This window comes from Diorhabda sublineata, chromosome 6 (assembly GCF_026230105.1).
Source record: "Diorhabda sublineata isolate icDioSubl1.1 chromosome 6, icDioSubl1.1, whole genome shotgun sequence".
In the NCBI taxonomy this organism is placed as follows: Eukaryota; Metazoa; Arthropoda; class Insecta; order Coleoptera; family Chrysomelidae; genus Diorhabda; species Diorhabda sublineata.
In genome coordinates, this window is record NC_079479.1 from 21,905,287 (window position 1) to 21,927,305 (window position 22,019).

The following is a 22,019-nucleotide window of genomic DNA, read 5'->3' on the forward strand; positions in this document are numbered from 1 at the left end:
ATATTTTAATATGCTCTACAGGCCATGTAGACCTAGGGCAAGAATGGTAATATTACACAGTTTTATATATTATATAACAAAGTCCTCTATTTTGAACTTTCCACATAATATTTCTCCATTCCTTCCTGTTCACAGCTTTCACATTATTTTTTAGGTCTTCCATTACAGTCATACCAACTTGGTCACACCTTTCTCTTTTTCCCTATTGGTCTTCTTTGCAGTACTAATTTTGGCATCCGTTCTCTATGTAGTCTCTCAACATGTCCCAATCATCTCACTCTCTGCCCCTTAATGCACCAGCTTATTGTAGCTTCTCCATAAAGTTCTTCCAATTCTTTATTAGTTCTTCTCCTCCAGCCCTCTTCTGTGGGTACTCCTCCATAGATTCCACTCAGTATCTTCCTCTCCCATTTTTCCAACATGGCTTCATCTGCCTTTTGTAATATCCATGTTTCACATGATTATGTTGCGGTGGGTCTTATTACCGTTTCATACATATTCTTATTTTTGTTTTTATTGATACGTATTTTGACTTCATCAGTGACCTAATACTCCCGAATTTTTATGTTCCTTTAGTTATTCTGGCTTCCAGTTCTAATTCTTCTACTCCCTTGTCTTCTATTACTACTCATACATACACAAAGTTGGAAACTCTTTCGAAATTGTACTCTTTGTTTCTGGTTGTCCTGAAGGACAAGTAATCTTCTGTTTCTCTCTGTGTATGTCCCATGATCATATATTTTGCCTTCTCTTGATTTATTTCAAGTCCAAAATTTTTGACTTCTCCTTTCAATTTTATTACTGCTTTCTGTAAGTGCTCCTTGGATTTTGCTATGAACGCTACGTAATCTGCGAAAGCTAGACATTGGCATTCGTTATTGAAAATTGTCTTATCGGTTTTTAATTTAGAATTTTGAATAATTACTTCTAAGACCGTATTAAATGATACAATGGAGAGAGAGTCACCTTGTCCGAGTCCTCTATTGACATGAAATTTTTCAGACTTATACTCTTTCCAAATCACTTCATTTTTTGTTTTATCTAAGGTTAGTCTAGCTAATCTGATTATTTTTGTCGGTAGTTCTAATTTGCTTAGTGCTGCCTGTTGTTGTAACATGTTACTATTTATTTTGTCAAATGCCTGCTTAAAATCTCTAAACAAGGAGTGAAGTGATATCTTATATTCATAGCAGGTGGTTAGTAATTCTTTAATTCTTTTAGGGAGAAAATCTGGTCCTTTGTTGACCTATTAGCTCTAAAGCCCGCTTGATATTCCATTAGTATTTTCTCGACATATTCTTCTAGTCTGTTCATTATTATTTTCGTTAGCACTCCATAACAGGTATCTGTTTTCGCAAAACAGTTTATCACCTTTTTTGGAATTGGACATATTAGTACTTTCCTCCGTTCTTGGCCATGCTCTCTTCTTCTTATATTATTTGAATTAATTCGTATAATTCTATCTGCATTTTTTTCTCCTCCGTATTTTAACATTTCAGCTGTTATTTCACTTTCCCCTGGTTTCTTGTTTTTCTTGTTCTGCTATTATGGATTTTACTTCTTCTTCACTTGGTACTTCTACTTTAATGCCGTCTTCCTCTAGATCACTTTCTTCTATTTCCCTTGCTGTTTCTGCTTCATTTCCGTTTATTAATTTCTGAAAGTGCTCTTTCCATTTCTGCATTCTGCATTCTGCACTCATACACCATTGTCCCTTCTTCTGTTTTAAGGTAGCTGGTTTTTGTTTGGTACCCTCTTTGCATTTTTTTTTCGTTTCTTGATTTGTATCAATTTTTCTTCGTTATATTGCCATCTTTTTCTCCTACATATCCTTTTCATTTCTCATCTCGCTTTGTTATACTTTAAAGTCGATACGCTCATCCCTATTTGTTACCTTCAGGTTCCTCAATTTTCGCTTAATATTCATTGCTTGTATACATTCTTCATCAAACCATTTCTTATTTTCCATTTCTTTGGTTTTTCTTCTTAGATTTATTTTTGATTTGTAAATCTTGTTCTTGTTGATCGATTTCTTATTTCTTCTTGCTATCTTTTTTGTATTTTTAAGTTCTTAAGACTTTCTACATCATATTGAAATTTTTTCTTTATATTTAGATCATCTCCTTGCTCTTTTTCATGAGTTTTTTTGCATTTGGCTTTTATTAATACATGGTCTATTTCACTGTTTTTCCAACCGGAGATGAGATACCCATATGCCTTTATATATATATATATATATATATATTTTTTCTTTCTACTTATGTACTTCTTACTACTATGTCCTTTTCACAAGGGAAGTTTATCAGTCTTTGTCCATTGTCATTTGTTTCTTGGTGCTTGCTGTGTTTACCTATTATTGGAAAGTATATATTTTCTTTTCGGATCTTCGTATTCCGCCTCCTATTACTATTTTGACATCATGTTTAGGTAAGTTTTCATTTTCGTAGCCCAGCTGTTCATAGAACTCATCCTTCACTTCTTCTTCTTTTTCTTCGGAAGAGGCATGTATATCAATAATGCTTATATTTCTGTTCTTCCCTTAGAGTCTCAGGGTGCAGAGTCTTTTAGAAATCGGTTTAAACACTAATATATATTTTTTCCATTTGTTATTCAGAACAAAGCATGTCCCCAACATTCTGTTTCTACCTCCACTTTTACAAAAAACTACATCCTCCATTTCCGATCCTAATTGTTCCGTTTCTATAATATCTACGTTATATCTTTTTATTTCTTTCATCAGTATCTTTATACCTTCATCAAGTCAGCATTTATTGAAAATGCTGCGGATTGTGAAATCTGTGATTGGGTTTCTAAATGCAAGCAAAAACTAATCAGATGAAAGTTATCTGCAAATCTGCAAGGTTTACGTTATGAGTGATTCAACAATTAGCAAATGGGTCACATGTTTCAAACAAGGACTTGAGCAAGTGCTCCACGATGGAGACGTCCGTCTTTCGTTATTGATGAACTGGTTCTAACAATTGAAGAAATGCTTAAGCAATACCAGAAGTAAAGCTCTTATTGAGCAACACAAAAACAAGTGGATGAGTAGTTACAAAAGTCAGAAAATAAATGGCAATCGATGGAATTAAGGCTCACTTCGTCCCGAACTAAAATAAAGTCTAAGCAAATCTTGAAACCTCTGAAACTCATAGGTTATAGGTTTTTGGAACAGAAAAAGCATTTTTTTATCGATTTCTCACAATGCATGCTTACTTCAAGAACAATACAGAAGAAGAGCGGAAGATTACAGACATGTAATATTTGTTTCACGATAATGCGCTCTTTCACAATGCGAATGGGATAAACAATATTCCTTTAACTGGGAGGTATTTGAGTATTCTCCACACAACCCAGACCTTGCTCCTAGTGACTTTAATCTCTTCTTACATTTAAAATATTTCTTATGAAGTCAAAACTTCAGGAGTTAAAAGAACATGTTACCACATATTTGAAAGCACAGACGGCAACAGAAAAAGGCATACAAAACGTGTATCACGCTACGATAAGTGCCTACAAAAATTCCAAAGCTATATAGAAAATTTATTCAACAGTCGTAGATTTTTGTACAATGAATATTATTTCTCTATTCGTACAAGTTCTTTTTAAATAACCGAACGGAACTCACTTTTTATTAATAATTTAGATATTTGCTAATCTAATGAAATATTAATTGTAATCATATAACAATTATAATACGTTACCAAATAATCCAAACACGTTAATGTCCCATTTTCTTGGTAAAATAGCCCATGCTAATATGGGCAATAACAAGCTCCCTCCACTCAGAAATATTCCTCTTATTATATTTACTCTCCCTCTGTATTTGTTGGAATGAAATTCTGTAATATGAGAGGTTGCAGCAGCAAATGGACCGTTAATGCTAAAAATTATTTAAGTTACTAAGAGAATAAATGGATGATTTTAACAAGTAGTTTCCATTTAGAAGAGTTAGATTATTAATGTGTTATGACACTTCTTATACGTCTAAGTTAGAAAGGGTGGTTGATAATTTCTTGGGGTCCTTAACCCGAACCAACCTAAGAAAGTGCTGTTGAAGACTGTGGAGGATGCTGTAAATTCTTGAGCAACCTGCGACCCAACATGTTTAATTGCAGATAGATCGGACAATCTTTGTACCCAGAATAAAGAGTAGCTCAACTACGCTACATGTGTCGCTGGCTACCATATTATTTTGAAAGAAAATTAATAGCGAACTTCTACAATATCAAATAGCATTCCACCTTTCAATGCCTTAACGCCAACAGTATCGTACATATGGCATTTCCCATCAAACTGAAGATCCCGTGTTCATTCGCGTCAATTTTTCACCATCGCCTAATCCTCGCAAATCCTCAGATGAAAGTGCCATTTGTCACTGATTTGCAATTTCCCCGAAAATGAGAACAAATTGTAAAAGTGTAAATCGACAATCTTATCTTATTGTAGCCGCTCTCGAACCCACACCTGCCCCTTGTTGTTTGGAAAAGAAATAACAGAATTTGCAGAAACTAACAAAATACCTCAAGAAGAATGAGAAAGATATCTGACAGAATTATTTAAAGGAAATGACAACCATAAACTTACTAATATACCAAAAATAAGAGAAAAATTATATATCAGTGAGCAAGAAGTACAGACTCCCCTTGAAGCTCTGAAAAATATGAAGTCATTCGGGCAATATGGTATACCAAACGAGCTACTAAGATACGAAGGAGACAGTTTAACAACAGCACTTACCAATCTGACCAAAAAATTATACTGTACTGCAAGATACCTAACAGGTGGAGAACTAGTACAATGATTCCTATGTTTAAAAAATGAAATGAAAAGTGCCCAAATAACTATAGGGGCATAAACTTACTAGTCACAACTTTGAAACTAGTCACAATAGCAATAACAAACAAAATTAACGCAATTACATCTTTGTCGGAAGAACAACAAGGCTTTAGATCCGGAGGGTCATGCGTGGACACTGTATTGAGACAAGTAGTTGAGAGATCTATAGAATATAACAAACCAGCATATATGTGTTTCATAGACCTTCAGAAAGCGTTTGACTGCATTCAACTTGAAGATGTTATACACCTGCTATATAATAGAGACATCCCAATAAATATAGCTCAGATCATCGAGAACATCTATTTCCATAACCAAGTCCAAGCCAGAATTGATAACAAGTTGACAAATTCTGTACCTGTAAATACCGTCATCAGACAAGGTGACTAATTAAACCCCCTTTTATTCAATATAATAATGGACGAAGTTATAAAAAAAGTACGACATGACCACGTCTAAGGAACCTCTACGCTGCAAAATAGAAATTGACAAGTACTAAAATTTAGATATTTAGGAATAGACATAACGAGCTATGAAGATGTCGAGAATAAGGTGCGACAGCAAGTTGTCAAAAAAAATAAAGTAGCAGGATGCCTCAACAGCACTATTTGGAAAAATAATCTTACAAAAGAAACAAAAAGCGGAATATATAAAACAACAATTAAACCTATAATGACATACACAGCAGAGAAAAGAACCGATACAACTAAGACAAAAAGACTACTAGAGACAACGGAAATGAAAGTACTCAGGAAAATACCAGAGAAAACACTTTAAGAAGGAGAAAGAAGTGAAAACATAAAAAATACGTGCAAGGTAGAAAATGTAATTGACTGGGTACTAAAATGAAAATAAGAATGGAATAGTCACATTAGCAGAATGACAAGCATAGGACTAGTGCGTATCGCAAGGGATAAATCAATAACAGACAGAAGAAGTAATGGTCGACCGAGAAAGAGATGGTGTGACAATCTTGGATCCGAGAGGCTGAAACTAAAGAAGAAACAGGTTTTAAACCTACCATACAAGAAGGAAGAAGACCTTGTATCAAAAGGAATTATTGAGAATTTGTTTTTTAATTCTTAGTATTAATAGCGCCATCTATTGCAATTTATATAGAAATTATATTATTACCATCTATTGGTGAAATAATGAACAAATTTCTTCATATGAAATATGATTTCAATTACCACCAATTGGTTTATTAATTCATAGATCTTCTAATAGATTTATGTATTGTAATAGAGAGTGAAATTTCAAGTTTATTGTTCAAAGGAAAGCTACTCAAATATTGTATCATCCAATCAGACAGTGTGAGTTTAATAAAGTGTGTTGAGAAGATGGTACTTGTTCCAAACAAATTGTAGTAACGGAAAATTACAAAAGAACAGTATAGAATCTTCAAAAACATGCCTTAAATTAATTCCGGAAAAACAGAAAGGTGTAACTCGAAACAGAAATACCATTTACGGTATGGAAATAAAGACAAGAGTCTTGTCTAAAATGAGGAAACTAAAATCTTGATACAATAACGATTTATGCAGATTTATTTTTGTTCTATTTTAATACTAGGGTGGAGCTATTCAAACACATGATTTTTATTCATGTTTCTACAAAACCGTTTCTACAGTATGAAAACAGTCTTCTTCTAAAAAGTCCAAAAAAATTGATGAATTTCTTCGTCTATCTTATCCTCTGAATATCCTGTTTACACTATCACTGAAGCGCGTTTCGATAACCAAGTTATCGTCTTCAGAGATTGAAAGTTCACCGCGTCAGACAATATAATTGTGAGTGTTGATGTAGTGGTGGTGTAACAGTGTATTCAGTACGTTGATTACGTCAATATTTCAATAGGATAAACAATAACTACAAGTCACACATAACTAATTCAGGCGAAAACGGCGAAGCTTCTATGACTGTTATTTTCACCTAAAAATTCAACTGTCTGCTGTGCATTATGTGATGATGCATTATTGTGATACAACAACAACTCACGATTAAGTCAAGAACTGCAGGTAAACATTTTGTGGTGTACCAGTTTGCTGTAACTTTACATTCATCTTCAAGCTTATTTGTTTTTTCCAATGTGTATTACGGAATAAAATTGCAACTTTCTTCACAAAATTTTGTTTCTTCCCATTGTTAGTATTGACGAATCTGTAGATCCACAAAAGACTGTAGTGGCGGGTAGGAATTTCATAAAATGGTTTTTATCTTTTATAACCTATCTGTTTAAAATTCTTTGCTGGTTCACATAAACTAATTGTTGATTTGTGGACTGTATTATTTATTAATAATATTAAAACATGTGTTAGTTGGGTTTTAATGGCGATATATCAACAACACATTTCTAATTAATACAAAAAAATAGAAAAAACTTTATGTTGGGCGGCGTTGCCACGTTTTCGACTTATTTTAACATAATAAAAAATTATTTTAAAGATTAATTTTAACATAATAGCCCCCTCTTTGAAGGGATACAGCTTATTGTAGAAATATACTTGATAATATATACCTATGTTTACAAAGTCTATCACTGTATTAAGATTGCAATAAATCGATTTAATTGTCTATGTCTTCTTGTCTCGGTAATGGACACAAATGTCTGATGGAACGAATAATTAGTCCCTTATAGTTGATGGGGCGTCTTTCCACTTGTACTGCTGATGTAGCTGAGAAATATATTGTCTTGAAAATCTTCGCCAAAATTGTTGGTAGAGTTTCTAGATGTGTTCTAATCGAGTCAAACGATACTTGTTGGTATTAGTATAGTCAATGTTGGGAATGGAGGTCAGAACTCGACCTATTAAGAAATGGGATGGTGTAATGGGTGACAAGTCATTAGGGTCATTTGATTGCGCAAACAATGGTCGAGAGTTTAATATACCTTCGATTTGTATCACTAAGGTGCACATTTCTTCGTAAGTCACATTATTATTAATAAGAGCTCGCTTCAAATGAAATTTGAAACTTTTAACGGCTGCTTCCCACAATCCGCCATGATTTGGGGTGTACGGAGGAATAAACTTCCATTGTATATTATATTGACTGGTAGAATTGACAATAGAGGCCTGATTGTTAAATAAAAATTTACTAAGATCTTTCAATAAGTTGTTAGTGCCGTGAAATGTAGTTCCGTTATCGGAATATATTATTTTGGGAACACCTCGTCTAGATACAAAGCGTTTTAAGCATGCTAAGAAATTGTTGGAAGTTAAATCAGTTACTATTTCGCAATGTATTGCCTTAGTGCAAAAGCAAACGAAAATAGCCAAATAACATTTAAGTTTAGTTCCTTTACCTGGTTTGTTCAAAATATAGAATGGGCCGGCATAATCAACTCCGGTCACTTCAAATGGAAGCGTAGGCCTAATTCTTTCATTCGGTAGGTTTGACATTGGACAGGAAAATGGAATAGGATTGAACTTGAAACAATTCACGCAATTTCTCACTGTTTTTTTGGCTAATATAGAACCACCAACAGGCCAGTAGAATTGTCGAACCGAACTTAATAGTAGTTGTGGTCCTGGGTGTAACAATTGACTATGTTTATGATTAAAAATTAGTTTGGTAAAATTGTGTTTACTTGAGAGTAAGATTGGATGTTTGATGTTAAATGGTAAGTAAGTATTTTTTAATCGTCCCCCAACTCTGATGATTCCTTTCTCATCAATAAAGAGCGCTAATGAGGCAAATTTATGTTTAGCATCTAATTGCTTGTTTTTACGAAGTAATTCTAGCTCCTCGGAAAATGATTCCATTTGAGATAATTTAATTAAAATAGTATTGGTGTTTTCCAATTCTTCAGCTGATAATGGGCCAATAACTTTGGTATCAGATTTTCGTGCGTTATTGATAAAACGCATACAATATGCTGTGACTCTTTTTAATCGTTGTAAACAAGAGAATTTTGTAAATAAATCACAAATTTTTGTATGTTGTGATATGACCAAAATAGTTTTAGATTTTCTTAGTTCTGGGAGATCGTGTTTAGAAATTGAAAAATTAGTAATTGGCCAATCTGATGATTGTAACAATAAAAATTGAGGTCCTTTCCACCAAATTGCACTTGACATCAGCATTTTAGGCATTATACCTCGAGATGCTAAATCTGCAGGGTTTTCCTTAGTACTAACATACCTCCAATTTTCAATGTTCGTGAGAGATTGTATTTTAGATACGCGATTAGCAACAAAGGTCTGTAATAAATTGGGTTCCGTGTTAATCCAACATAGGGCGACTTGAGAATCGGACCACAAACAATAATGAATATTTTTTAAATTGAATTAAATTCAAGTTTTGGAATTGTTACTGTCTTCAGTGGCGACACTTTGGTTTTGGCACATAGTAATTGAACGTTATAATTTCCGCTATCGTCAACACTACGTAAGTATATGCAACATGAATATGCATCTCTCGATGCATCGCAGAAGCAATGGAGATCTGTAAGTACATAGTTTAAATAAATAGCATTTCTAGGAATAGATAATTGATTTAAACTGCCAAGTTCATTCTGAAATCGATACCAAGTTTGTTCTATATCTTGTGGAATAGGCTCATCCCATCTAATGTGTAGGGACCATAATTTCTGTATTATTAATTTTGCAATAACTATTTAAGGGCTCAATAACCCTAAAGGATCGTAAATTTGAGCAATAATTGAAAGAATGTGACGTTTAGTAATTGTGTTTCGATGGGTAAATTGTTTAATTGTATATTTCAGAATGTCATTTTTATTGTCCCATTGGATTCCCAAAGTTTTACAACTTTCTTTATCACCTATATCTAAAATTGCATTTGAGATATTGTTATCTTTGAAGCCACAAACTACTTGAAAATTATTAGAAATCCACTTTCTTAAAATGAAATTAGCGGATGATAAGACATCATATATGTCTTTGCATAATTTTTGTAATTCTATTAAATCGTTAGAACCGGTCAACAAATCGTCCACGTACATGTCCTTTAGTATTGTTTCACAGGCTTGGGGGTATTGATTCATATTGTGTTCCGCTAGCGTCTTAATACACTTGATAGCCAGATATGGAGCGGATCGAGTTCCATATGTAACTGTATTCAAGTGATAAGTGCAAAAGTTACTTTTGGGGTTATCACGCCATAGTATCTGTTGTAAAGGTCTATGCTCTCAATCTATGAGAATTTGACGATACATTTTTGATATGTCAACGGAAACCACGAATTTATATGTTCTGAATCGTAAAAGAATGTTTATAATGTCATGCTGAACTTTAGGGCCGATATATTGTAGATCGTTAAGCGACCACCCTGTAGACGTCTTACAGCTTCCATCAAAAACTACGCGTAAACGAGTTGTCGTACTCATTTCTTTTAAAATACCATGATGTGGTAAAAAGTATTTAATTCCATCGGGTTCAATAGTTAATTTAGTCATATGACCTAAAATTTCATATTCTTGAATAAAATCGGTGTATAATTGTTTAAATTGAACATCCGCGAACCGTTTTTCTAATGTCTTAAATCTTCTAATTGCTTCGGGTTTAGACCTGCCCAATAGTTCTGGGGATTGTTTTAACGGGAATTTTACTACAAACTGACCGTTTTCTATGCGGAAAGTATTTTCGTTAAATAAAGACTCACACACAATATCGTCTTGAGATAAAAATTGATTACTACCTTTTATTTCTTCAATTTCCCAGAATTTCTTTAACTGGTCATCTTCAGGAATATGACTTTAATGTACTAGGATCAAAATAAACAAATGGAATATTACCAGTTATTACAGGGACGACTAAACATGAAATTGTATATTCATGATCATTAACGCAAGAATAAAGAGAAATAGAACATTTTTTATTTATATAAGATACAGATTTACCTATTCCAGAAATTGAGACATTGATAGGTAACAATGGTATATTTAGTAAACTACATAGCCTTTCAGTTATTATATTGGATTGAGCTCCACAATCCAGCAGTGCTCTTATTTGATGAAAATTGCCTTGGTTGTCTTTAATTTGACATGAGACGGTAGATAACAGTGAATTGGTGGAAGTTTCCGCTTTTAAAATCGTGTTTGATTTATTGTGGTTTACAACTACATTCATCGAAGTTGTTGGTTCATTAGAAGAATTATTTGCCGGGGGTACTACATTATATTGTTTGTGAAGCAGTGTATTGTGCTTCCTTTTGCCTATTGTACATTTGCCGTGTTTACAATTTTGTTTATCATGACCTGCAAGTAAACAATTTTCGCATAAGTGCAAATTTTTAATTTTATGAATTCTTGTATCAACATTTAAAGCTAAAAACTGAGGACACTTATAAATTGTATGAGCTTTTTTACAATAATTACAGGACAATGATTTATTTATTGATAAAAGCATATATACTGGATTGTTCTTATTCTTACTTGAATTGCCTATGGATTTAGTTGATTGTTTAGACTCGTCCAAACATTGTAAAATGTCAGATTTGTCTTTCAAGAAATTCATAAATTCGTCCAAAGTTGGTAATTCAGAATTATATTTCATTTCTTTCCAGTCACAAATCGTATTTTTGTCCAATTTATTGGACACAATATAAATAATAAAGGAGTCGTATAAAATATCTTTAGTTAACTGTAAGCCTTCTAGCGATGTTAAATGTTTAGAAATTTCATCTAATAACTTACGGAATTGTATATAATTTTCTCTAACAATATTTTGCACACTTAGAATAGACTTGAAATGGCTATCGATTAAGAATTGTTTTTTATCAAATTTTTCACCTAAAAGGTTTCAAGCTCTTTCAAATGGTTTGTCTGTACTGTCTAAACCTTCAATAAATCGAGAAGCGTACCCTTCTAGAGACGCCTTTAAAAACTGAAATTTCTGATTCTCATTCAAATTTGTATTGTCACATATGATAGTTTTAAAATTGGTTCTAAATTGAAGCCAATGATGAAACTCTCCATCAAAGTTAGGTAATTTTAACTTTGGTAATAAAACATTCTGAAGAGAATCAAAATTATTCGACGAAATGTTGTTAACTGAATTTGAATTTTGTTCATCTAGACGTGGTTGTAAAGTTTGTATAAATTGTTTCAAAAAATCAAAAGCAGCATAATATCTATCTTGAAATGTATCGCATTCATTGAATTGTTCATCTAAGTCATCCTCTTTACATTCAGACTCTATAATCGATTGGATTTTGTCAAATTCATCTAATAAATTTAAGTGATTGTCGTATCGCATTTGTATTTTATTAAATCCTGGAACTGATTCGTTAATTTTATCTATGAATTTTTCTAATAATGTAAGTTTTTGTTTAATTGTACCTCTTTTACGGTATAAAATTGTGAGGTCAATATTCTCTATTGGGGGCATTATTGCAGTTTAAATTGTAATTTATTATCAAAAAATAACCTACGACAGAAAATTGCACCTTAATTGTGATGAAATAGCTACTTCAATTGCTTAACATTGATTGTACCTTCTTACTAGGCTTAAGATTGTAAGTAAAGTAGTAATTTGTATCTTTTAAAATAATTGCATGTGATTTTTATAAATCAAACTAATGAAATTGTATTATAAATTGCCTAGACTGAATAGAAAATAAATTGTATTATTATAAACTGTTCAATTGAAAATTGTAAGAAAAAATACGTCGCATATCTTGTTGCGACGTAAAATACCGCTAAAATTGTCTTAACACATTTAAATTGTAATTTTTATTGAAATAATTGAATCAATTTTCAATAGTTTATTGAAGAGGTTCGACCATTTTCTGATTAAATAGAACAAATGATCCTAAGATAAAGGAAAAAATAGAATAAAATAGGAATTGTATGGAAAAAGTACCTGAATTGCAGTCGTTCAGTCAGTTAGTCACTATCGCTTGTTACTTCGCTCGATATTTTTCTTCGCCTCTTCTCTGGACCACTGGACACACTCGATTGTTGTTAAATTCCAGATAGTTTTTACACTGTTTAGATATTTTTCTATCTTATATTTATCTGGATCCAAGACCAAAATGTTTAAAATTCTTTGCTGGTTCTAATAAACTAATTGTTGATGTGCGGACTGTATTATTTATTAATAATATTAAAACATGTGTTAGTTGGGTTTTAATGGCGATATATCAACAACACATTTCTAATTAATACAAAAAAATAGAAAAAACTTTATGTTGGGCGGCGTTGCCACGTTTTATTTTAACATAATAAAAAATTATTTTAAAGATTAATTTTAACACTATCACTATTTCAGAATATCGTTATTCGCGTAATGCTTAATTACTACGCCATTTGGAATTTGTTAAGGGTATGTGGCGTGAACAAGTAACAATTTCTTCACATGAAGATGTTGATGTAAAATCCAATTTTCTGTAGTTGATTTAACACCAAGAATTGCTTTAATCGTTTGATAGGTGTATCTTGTATCTTCTTGGATTTCGGCCCATTTCTCTCAATGTTCTCAGCAATCACCGAGGAACAAAGCTTACCAGTACGTTTCTCATCACTAAACGACATCGGCGACTCAAATGCATTCAAAGCTTACTACTTGGTATTTGAAAATGAAGTGTTGCTAGCTCTTGCTCCCCTAGTTGCGTAGGATCTCAAAATATATGGAGTGGGCCTCGTACTCTATCACTCTATGTGATATCTGGATTGTTATTCAACGTAAGCTTGTGGAATAGTATCAGAATGATGACAACATCAGCATCTTCTTCAATAGTGGCTCGATTATAGTCCTTAACAATTATTTTATTACTTAAACGTTTCTATATGCATGCGAGAACGTTGGCAGTTGAGGTTATTTTCAACTGCTTTATCTTTCAGAATGTAATTTCATTTTCGTATAGAATTTAGAAGGATCATATATTTTAGAAAGTATTCAAGGAATGCAAATGGAAATAGTTAATCTCACGACATATTTTTGGTGAGCGAGAATTGTTGAAAGGTAAAGAGATTGATCTAAAAATGATATGATTATAACACAATTTATAGTTGAGGCGATAAAAAAAGTGAAAGAAGGGAGACAAAGGAGTTAAGTACGTCGTATTCACAAATGCAGAAACAGATTTTTTTTTAGAATACATTCAAGGAACTGAAAAAGATCAAGATAAAAATATCACGAATAAGTTCTAAAAAGGACAATAATAGGCAGAAGATAAAGAAAAAATTGAAGTAAAACATGGTTGATGATTAGCATATATAAAAACTACAGTGTTTTCTTTCGTAATACTTATGAAATTATGGTAACAAGTCCTCTGTATGGAAATTTATTATTCTTTCAGTAAATGAATAAAAAAAATCAAAAAGGTACTTACATTGCACCGGCTAAAAATCTGGCAGTTATCATTACAAATTTATTAGTAGATAAAGCAGCAACTAAAGCGAATAAACCTGAAGCTAGGTAACCATAAACAATAATAGTCCTCCTACCTAAGGCGTCACATAAATAACCCCAGTATATGCCAGTAGTGATCATCCCTAAAAGTTGTAAAAATAAATTGTCCATATTACTATATATTTATATGAGTTCCTAACTTCCAAAACTTTTCCATAATTATTTCTCAAGCCTAGAACCACAACGTGGAGTCACCCCTTGACCCATTCGTATTGATTTTTACAATACGCTTAAATGCGTGAAAGGTACAAGGCTCTACTTGCTCCAGATATTCCTGGGGTGATAGATTTTGACTCCGCGTTGCGGTTTACGTGTAATTGTTTTCACGGTATCATCAAACTATTTCACCGAGAATGAAAATACATAGTAAAAATAGAGTTTGGGTGGAGAGAATAGCGAAGATGAAGACAGTTTTCTAGCCAAAAATTTAGTGCCTGATCAAATTACATTGAAATAGCAAATAGTGAGAAAGTTGAAGGCTCTGATGCCATGAATATATCACTTATAGAAGGAAAGATAACAAATAACGAGGAAGTCATGAACATTGAACTTATAAAGGGGAGAATGTAAAATGATGCCGAAACTGTGTCAATCAAAAACAGTTGCTCGGAAAAGACGAACCTTGATACTAGTACAAGTAACTTTAAGACTTAAATATTGTAGCTTTAGACTTACCTGCGAGTAGCTTGGATTTAAACCTTATTGAGTATTCGTAAGACAAAATTGGGCGAAATGTGCGAACCATAGATTTGATACCAAGTAACCTTCAACAACTGCAAGAGGCATTAATGAATAATTGGGAAAATTTGGGCAAAAATTACTTGGAGGACTTGATCGAAAATATGTGAGGGCGTTATCGTAATATGATTACAGGTCAAGGAGGCAACTCACGTTACTTAATTCAATTTATTTAGTTTCCAAAGAATTAGCTTGCACTGATATCATGTTGTGTTTCTTCATCTAACATGTATACAATACATATCTTCAATTTCTCACTTCTTAAATTTCTCGTTTCAATTAAAATTTCGTTCAAAGTAGGTCGAAACGTCAATATTATATGCTTTTAAACGAAATTTCAATTGAAAAAAAAAAAAAACTTAAAATTAAGATAATTTATCAACAAAACACTATTACTTTTATATCATAGTCTATTATTAATTAGTATACAGAAACAGTTGAAACACGAGAAATTTTCTACGATATGCTAGACGCTGCTGGTATCATTTTTTTGTACTGCGGGGATTTCAAACATCGCACAATGATGATACTCGAACAAACTTCTTAAAAAATGTAGTTGAAGCTTTGGTAGAGAGTCAAATGGAGAGAAGAGCAGAAAATCTCAAAGTTTTCCCAAGCAATTGCAACAATATCTTCATGATATTCAGAATATGGATATTCAGAAGATGCTCTACCACAACAACCCTCAAATTCATAACGCCGTTGTAACTTCTGCCCAAGATTTCGTTCAAGAAATATGTGTTCAGGGCATCGATTCAACATTTTTTGTACAGCTTAATCTTAAGTTTTTATCCAAAAATTGACTTTTTATTTAAAAAAATTTGTTTCTTATATTGTCGTTCATGAATATTTTTATCTCATCGTTCATCTTTATATAAAAGTTTAACTGAATTCAAAAGCCTATTTGAAATGGTTACTTTATTTTTATCCTCTTGAGAAAAGTGACTTGGTAATTGATCATCAGTGACCCCATGTTACGGTTCTTGTTCCAGTTATTCTACGTTATGGTTGTAGGATTGAAACTAATTTTTTATTTATCGTCTATTTTATTGTAAAATCTATTTATTACTGAAAAATTACAACCTAGTGAGATTAATTCAATGCATGATTATCACGACTCGATGCCTTGACAGCAAAAAAATGTTACTTTGCTATAAAAATTGTTCTATATTTAGAAAGTGACTGAAATATTGGACATAGTCGCCAGCGACCTAAAGTTAAAACTTTTCAGGAAGATCTGGAAGAATTTATAAGTTGCAACAAATTCAAGATCATTTACCAATGGAATCAGTTTCTTTCAGCAAGTGTTGAACTAAATGCTTCTTTATTGCCAAACCTATTTAAAATTAATGTGTACAGGCTTTTCTTATTCACTCAATTGAAATAATAATCCAACGGACCTTTCAATTTTCTGTTATTTAAATAACCTCAAAGAAAAATTCCGACGAAGCATACATTGTATTTTTGTCCCATAAAATCCCAGATTCTGGATTCTTAAAACTAGTCATTTTACTCTTAACTTACTCTATAGGTGTTAGGAAAAAAGGATACTTATCTATAAGGTCAGTTAGAAATTAATGAACAAAATATAAATTTTCTGATAACAAGTACAGGAGTGCACACGCATTTTGTCTATCTTCCTTTCCTACAATATAATTCGCAGACTCCTGATCCTTCCTACACTTTCAACATTGTAGTCTTGGCATCCAGAACTACCCACAAAAATGACTACTATAAACAACCAAAGCCCAACATCCTTATCACAACAAAACCTTCTTCATAACACAAAATCTTATGTTGATGCAACTCCAACAAAGCTCCCTGCCCCTACATTTTCAGAATGTGAGCAAGCAATTGTCATGCATTCCATTCCAAATACCGTTCTATTTGATTACATCAAAGCTATAGAAGATATCGTTTGCTCGAGAAATATCACATTTTCATTAAGAATTTCCAACAACTATATCTGTATATATCTATTTTCAACTGCAATTATAGACGAACTCCTTAGAAACCACCAAAACATATATCAATTGCACAACAATTCCCATCCAAACGTATTCCAATTTAGAATGTATCCCCTACCATTCCTCATTCTGTTATAGAAAAAGCGCTCAAGGACATCAAACGGCAAATAGCTTCTGCTATTTCATTTGTAACATGTGATGCTCATGGGAATGAATATGCCCATGTTATGAGTTTCCGCAGAATTACTTACTTTATTCAAGATAACGACAACTTCAGTATAAACACCTCACTTCTAATTACTCATGAAAACACTCACTACCGTATATTTATTTCTACCGACAGACTAGTGTGTTTCCAGAGTGGACACACTGCCCAATCCTGTACAACATCCACTTTCTCTCAACTACAAAATGATATGACTGCTGCCTCCAACAAGTTCTCTGTGATGTTTGAATTACAATATTTCATGAACCTTACGCTATAGACAAAAATTACAATAGATTAACATATTTTAACTCACCGGCAAAAGTTACAACATTTAGTATTCCTTTGTCTTCTAATGTTAGCCCCAAATCACATTCCGCAATTGGTAGAACATACGAGAGATCAACAGTGTTTAACATCTGTGCTATACAAGGACCTGCTATCATAAGTATCAATACAAAATTATATTTACCGAACTCGGTAGCTGTTATACTATCCTCAAAAGTAGTTCCAGGTTTACCTGAAATAAAATAGTAAAATAATAAGACGAACTGAACAACAAATGAACGAAATTTTTCTCCCTAGTTTGAGGTTCTGCCTCGTTTTTTAAGTAGACAGTGGAGTATATAGCAGAAAGAGATTGAGAACAGTCAGAAAGAGAAGACGGGATAAAACAGGAACAAGTGCAATACGAGAAGAACCTGTAGCAGAAATAAAAATAAACGAGGTTATTAAAGATATAGAAAATACTGAAAATAACTAAAATGAAGAAGTAAATACTAGATTACTTAGAAAGTGAGGATGTGGAATTCAAATTGAATATGGAATGGAATCCAAAGGAGTGAAAAATAACAATAATGGCACGCATCATTCCAACCGTTTGCAAAAATTATAGATTTTCACAAGATATATGAACCTAGATTTGAAGATATAGTAAGACAAGAGATAGACAATTTATTAAATGACACACTTGGACCATGTAGATACTTCAGATTAATCGAAGAGAGAACAAGAATATATACAATGGGTGATTAAAAGATTTGAAGAAAGCCTTGAGGAGTATAAACACAAGAAATATGGAAAATAATAAAAAATAGATAAAATAGTTAACAATTGATAAACGTGGTTGAGAATATATGAAAACATGGACTGTAGTATGAGTAGCTGGAAGATGACAAATAGTTTTGTAATTGCCAGTAGAGTGCAACAAGGAAGCTTTTAAAACTCGGTATAATTCTTATGAATCATGGTGGAAATCCAATCAATTTAGCAATGAATGAAAGGAAACACACATAAGATACAACAGAGTCCGATTTACATAGCGGTGTATGCCGACTACATAAGAAAGTGGAATGATGGAATAGGACAAACCGGATTTTGATTTTTTTCATAGAAATTTCTAAAACAATCTATAGAAACATCTGTTCTGTTGGCTACGTCATATTATATTCTTTGATTTTTCTGTGAAAATAGCTTTATTCTTCCCCTTCAATTATTACTGTTATAGGTGAACAAGCGTTATTTGCTTTAAAAGTACATTATTACATGCCCAAGAAATATTTGCTTACAACATTAATGATAGGATATTCATTCATAATCATAATATGAAAATTCTTGGATATCTTAAAAATGACGAAAAATGCTATATTAACGTGGAATACTAAGCCATATAAAATTCTATAGAATTCATAGGAAAGTAAAATACGTCAATAATTAGTCTCCCTTTGGATTTGTCCTATTCATATTACTGTACGTAAAATTTTGCTTAGTAATAACGTTTGTTAGAATATATGTACGATGTAACAGTTAACGAATCGGCCTTCACAAAGAAGAAGTTGTAAGTCTTTATTGGAGCTACTTATTTCAATGATCAAAGTAAAAGATGAAGAAGAAAAAGTGTACCAATATAAACTTGACATTTACGATAATTTGGCTCATATTGACTGTGTACGGGGCTTGATACTTTGATTTGAAAATGGCAACATTGATGTGAATATGTTAAATTTGCCATCAAAATTTACAAATACATTTTTAATGGTGAATTTGCTCAAAAAGTGTTATCATACAAGTGCAATTTGATTTGTTTACAGATACTTGAAACATTTATCTTGGTCAAAAAAGGAAATAAATCGTCAATATTTTCGACTGATGATTTTCTATGAATTAAGACGTGTATTTAACGAACAGCAGTGCGCCTATCAGCTTGCTTCGACTTTTGGCGATGAAGTACCAAATCAAGTCAACGTGCTTCCATAATTTCAACAACCTGCGGAATTCACTCGTGGTCGCCCTTCGCTAAAGGATGAATTCCGTGAAGTTCGGCTGTTGTCCAAAATCGTAATGTTATCATCATACATTCAATATTGTACAAATATTTGGCTGTCAAAAATATTTGTTCACGATTGATGCTGCATACCTTGACAGGTGCTCGCGTCGGTTGGTGCATGGATTTGTTAAAAAATTCACTCGTAGTACTTCAAAAGACGCCAATAAGATCATGACAGGTGATGAATGATGGATCTGTGCATATGAACCCAAAACTGAACAACTGTCGACTGTATGGATCTTTAGAGACGAGCCAAATCCAACAAAAGTTGAAGTTGTTCGCGCACGAAGCCTTTCGAAACAAATGGTCGCCTGTGTTTTCGGACATGTTGCCACCGATCTATTAGAGTAGCGAGAATGGTCAAATCTGAATGATACAGCAGCATTTGTTTGCCAGAAGTGTTTGAAAGAATCAGAAAAACCAATCGCAGAAGACGAATCATTCTTCGGAATGGAAAAAACGCTTGGACAATTGGTTCAAACGCATGTAATAGTGTATTGGTTTTAATGGAGAATAATTTGAAAAGAAGTAAAACCACACAACCAATTATTCAGTATTCAGGCGATCAATGCTGAAATGAAATAGGTAAATTCTCACAGTGCAGAATAAGCTACAGAAGAAACTTCCGTAAGTTCAAGTATGATTACATAAATAAATAGTGTGGAAAAATATGGCAGAAAATAACAGCACTAGGTGAAGATATAATATGTTTCGACTAGGATCAGCAAATCAAGGATAATATGATATCAAACTCATCAAGTTTGAGGAGAAGAAACTGATTTCAAAAACGTAGCATTCATTTTTGTTTTCTGTCCATTCTTAGTTTTCGTCAGGAGGATTTGGAACTTAAAGGCTATTTTGGTTGCTTTTTGTTGTATTTAGTTGATTCAAACGAAATTACTTATATTTTATTTATAACACTTAACAAGTGTTACATTATGAAGTGGTACGAATATATAGAAAATATTAACCTCATAACAAGTTCGATCATTCTTTTCATAAGAAAGGCTACAACTTAACTGTTTCATAGCAGAACACATTAGTTTAAAACATTTGCTAAATGTTTCGAAAGTTGAATGCGACCATTGACTTATCTGGAAGGACTCTTTGACTTATTACTACTTTGTTTTGGCCTGTATAGTCATAATTCTCCAAGGAATGTATTGTTTGACACAAAAAAAGGAGATAGAAATAGTTTACTTAATATTTTGGTTATATGACGAATATCTAATGTGAGATATGCTTTTGTTTAAGATGGCATGAAGAGTTTCTTCTGTAAGGTTGTTTTTGAGGGGGTTACCTTTGTTCATACCCGGCGTCAATCGTAGATGAATGAACGTAGAATAGATGTCAGCACATATAAATCAAATTGAGAATTATATTTTGAGAGATTCTCACTAAAAGCCCAGCCATCTTGGACTCTTAGTTTCTGTTCAACATTTTTATAACATACCAGACAACGGCCCTATCAGACATAGAGACTCGCTTAGTCCCATGTTATTCATAATAATAATGGATGAAATCATGTGAATAGTGCGGCTAGGCAAAGGTTACGGAATGGGTGATAGAGAAATCAAAATCCTGCGCTATGCCGATGACGCCATAAGTGCCGACAATCAAGATAATCTTCAAAGATTATTAATTACCTTCAATCTAATAGGAAAACAGTGTAATAATACTATCTCGAATGAAAAAACCATATGCATGATAAGATCAAAAAAGCTCATTTTATGCTATTTAGAGTTAGAAAATCAAATAATGTGAAGAGAGAATGAAATACAAGTACCTTGGAATTGATGTAACCAGTTATGGTCATATGACGAGGTAAGAAACAAATGCTTGAATTTACAATGCGAAAATTAAACCTATACATCAGAAACAAGACCAGAAACATCAACGAAACAAAACGTTGGAGAAATTAAAATTCTTAGACGGATTTCGTGAAAAGCACTATTAGACCAAGGAAAAAGCGAAAAAATAAGACAATTATGAGTCCAATAGATTGGTAAAAATAACAGAGGATGAATCCCCAATTGTAATACGGAGTAGAGGTCGACCACGAAAGAGGTCAAGTGATAATCGAAGAAGGGACAGGCGTTAGACCTATCGAAGATTCTGCACCATAATTTGAGACCGTAAAATACAGGGTAACTCAATTCAAACGTAGCTGTTATCAGCTACGTTTGAATTGAGCGTTCGGGACAGCCAAAAACTAAAAATGCAATCAAAATATCAAATGAATTTGTATTTACCACAATGTAAAATTTTATCATACATTTTGATTACTGGAAAGCTGGTGAAGACATGGATGTACTAAGTTGATACAGCACTAGAAGGAAATAAAAAACACAATCTACTCAAGCAAGTGGAAGGAGCTTTAGATATAAAAAATAAACCCTTTCTCAGAATAAACAATATACGATATATTTGCGGAAGCGGAATAGAAGAATCAGATACTGTTAAAGTTTGTTTCATGAAAATAAAAACTGACTATACCTGTGAATCATTCTGTTTGTTAATGTATAAACTTGATAACTCGATGACATATTAAAAATATGGAGTTGCTACCA

At 32.7% G+C, this 22,019-nt stretch overlaps 1 protein-coding gene across 4 annotated transcripts in view; it reads right to left on the reverse strand.

Annotated features, from left to right (window-relative positions):
- The window catches only part of LOC130445931 (synaptic vesicle glycoprotein 2B-like), a 38,004-nt gene that overhangs the window by 15,648 nt on the left and 337 nt on the right, over positions 1-22,019 (reverse strand). For 2 of the 4 annotated variants that reach the window (XM_056781838.1, XM_056781839.1), the window contains exons 2-4: positions 17,440-17,643; positions 14,134-14,296; positions 3,705-3,883 (exon numbers count right to left, since the gene is read on the reverse strand). In XM_056781838.1, coding sequence (XP_056637816.1) covers positions 3,705-3,883; positions 14,134-14,296; positions 17,440-17,643 — 546 coding nt within the window. Of the gene's footprint in view, positions 1-3,704; positions 3,884-14,133; positions 14,297-17,439; positions 17,644-21,945; positions 21,965-22,019 lie in introns of those variants that run through there. The other 2 variants (XM_056781841.1, XM_056781840.1) reach the window with 2 other exon arrangements.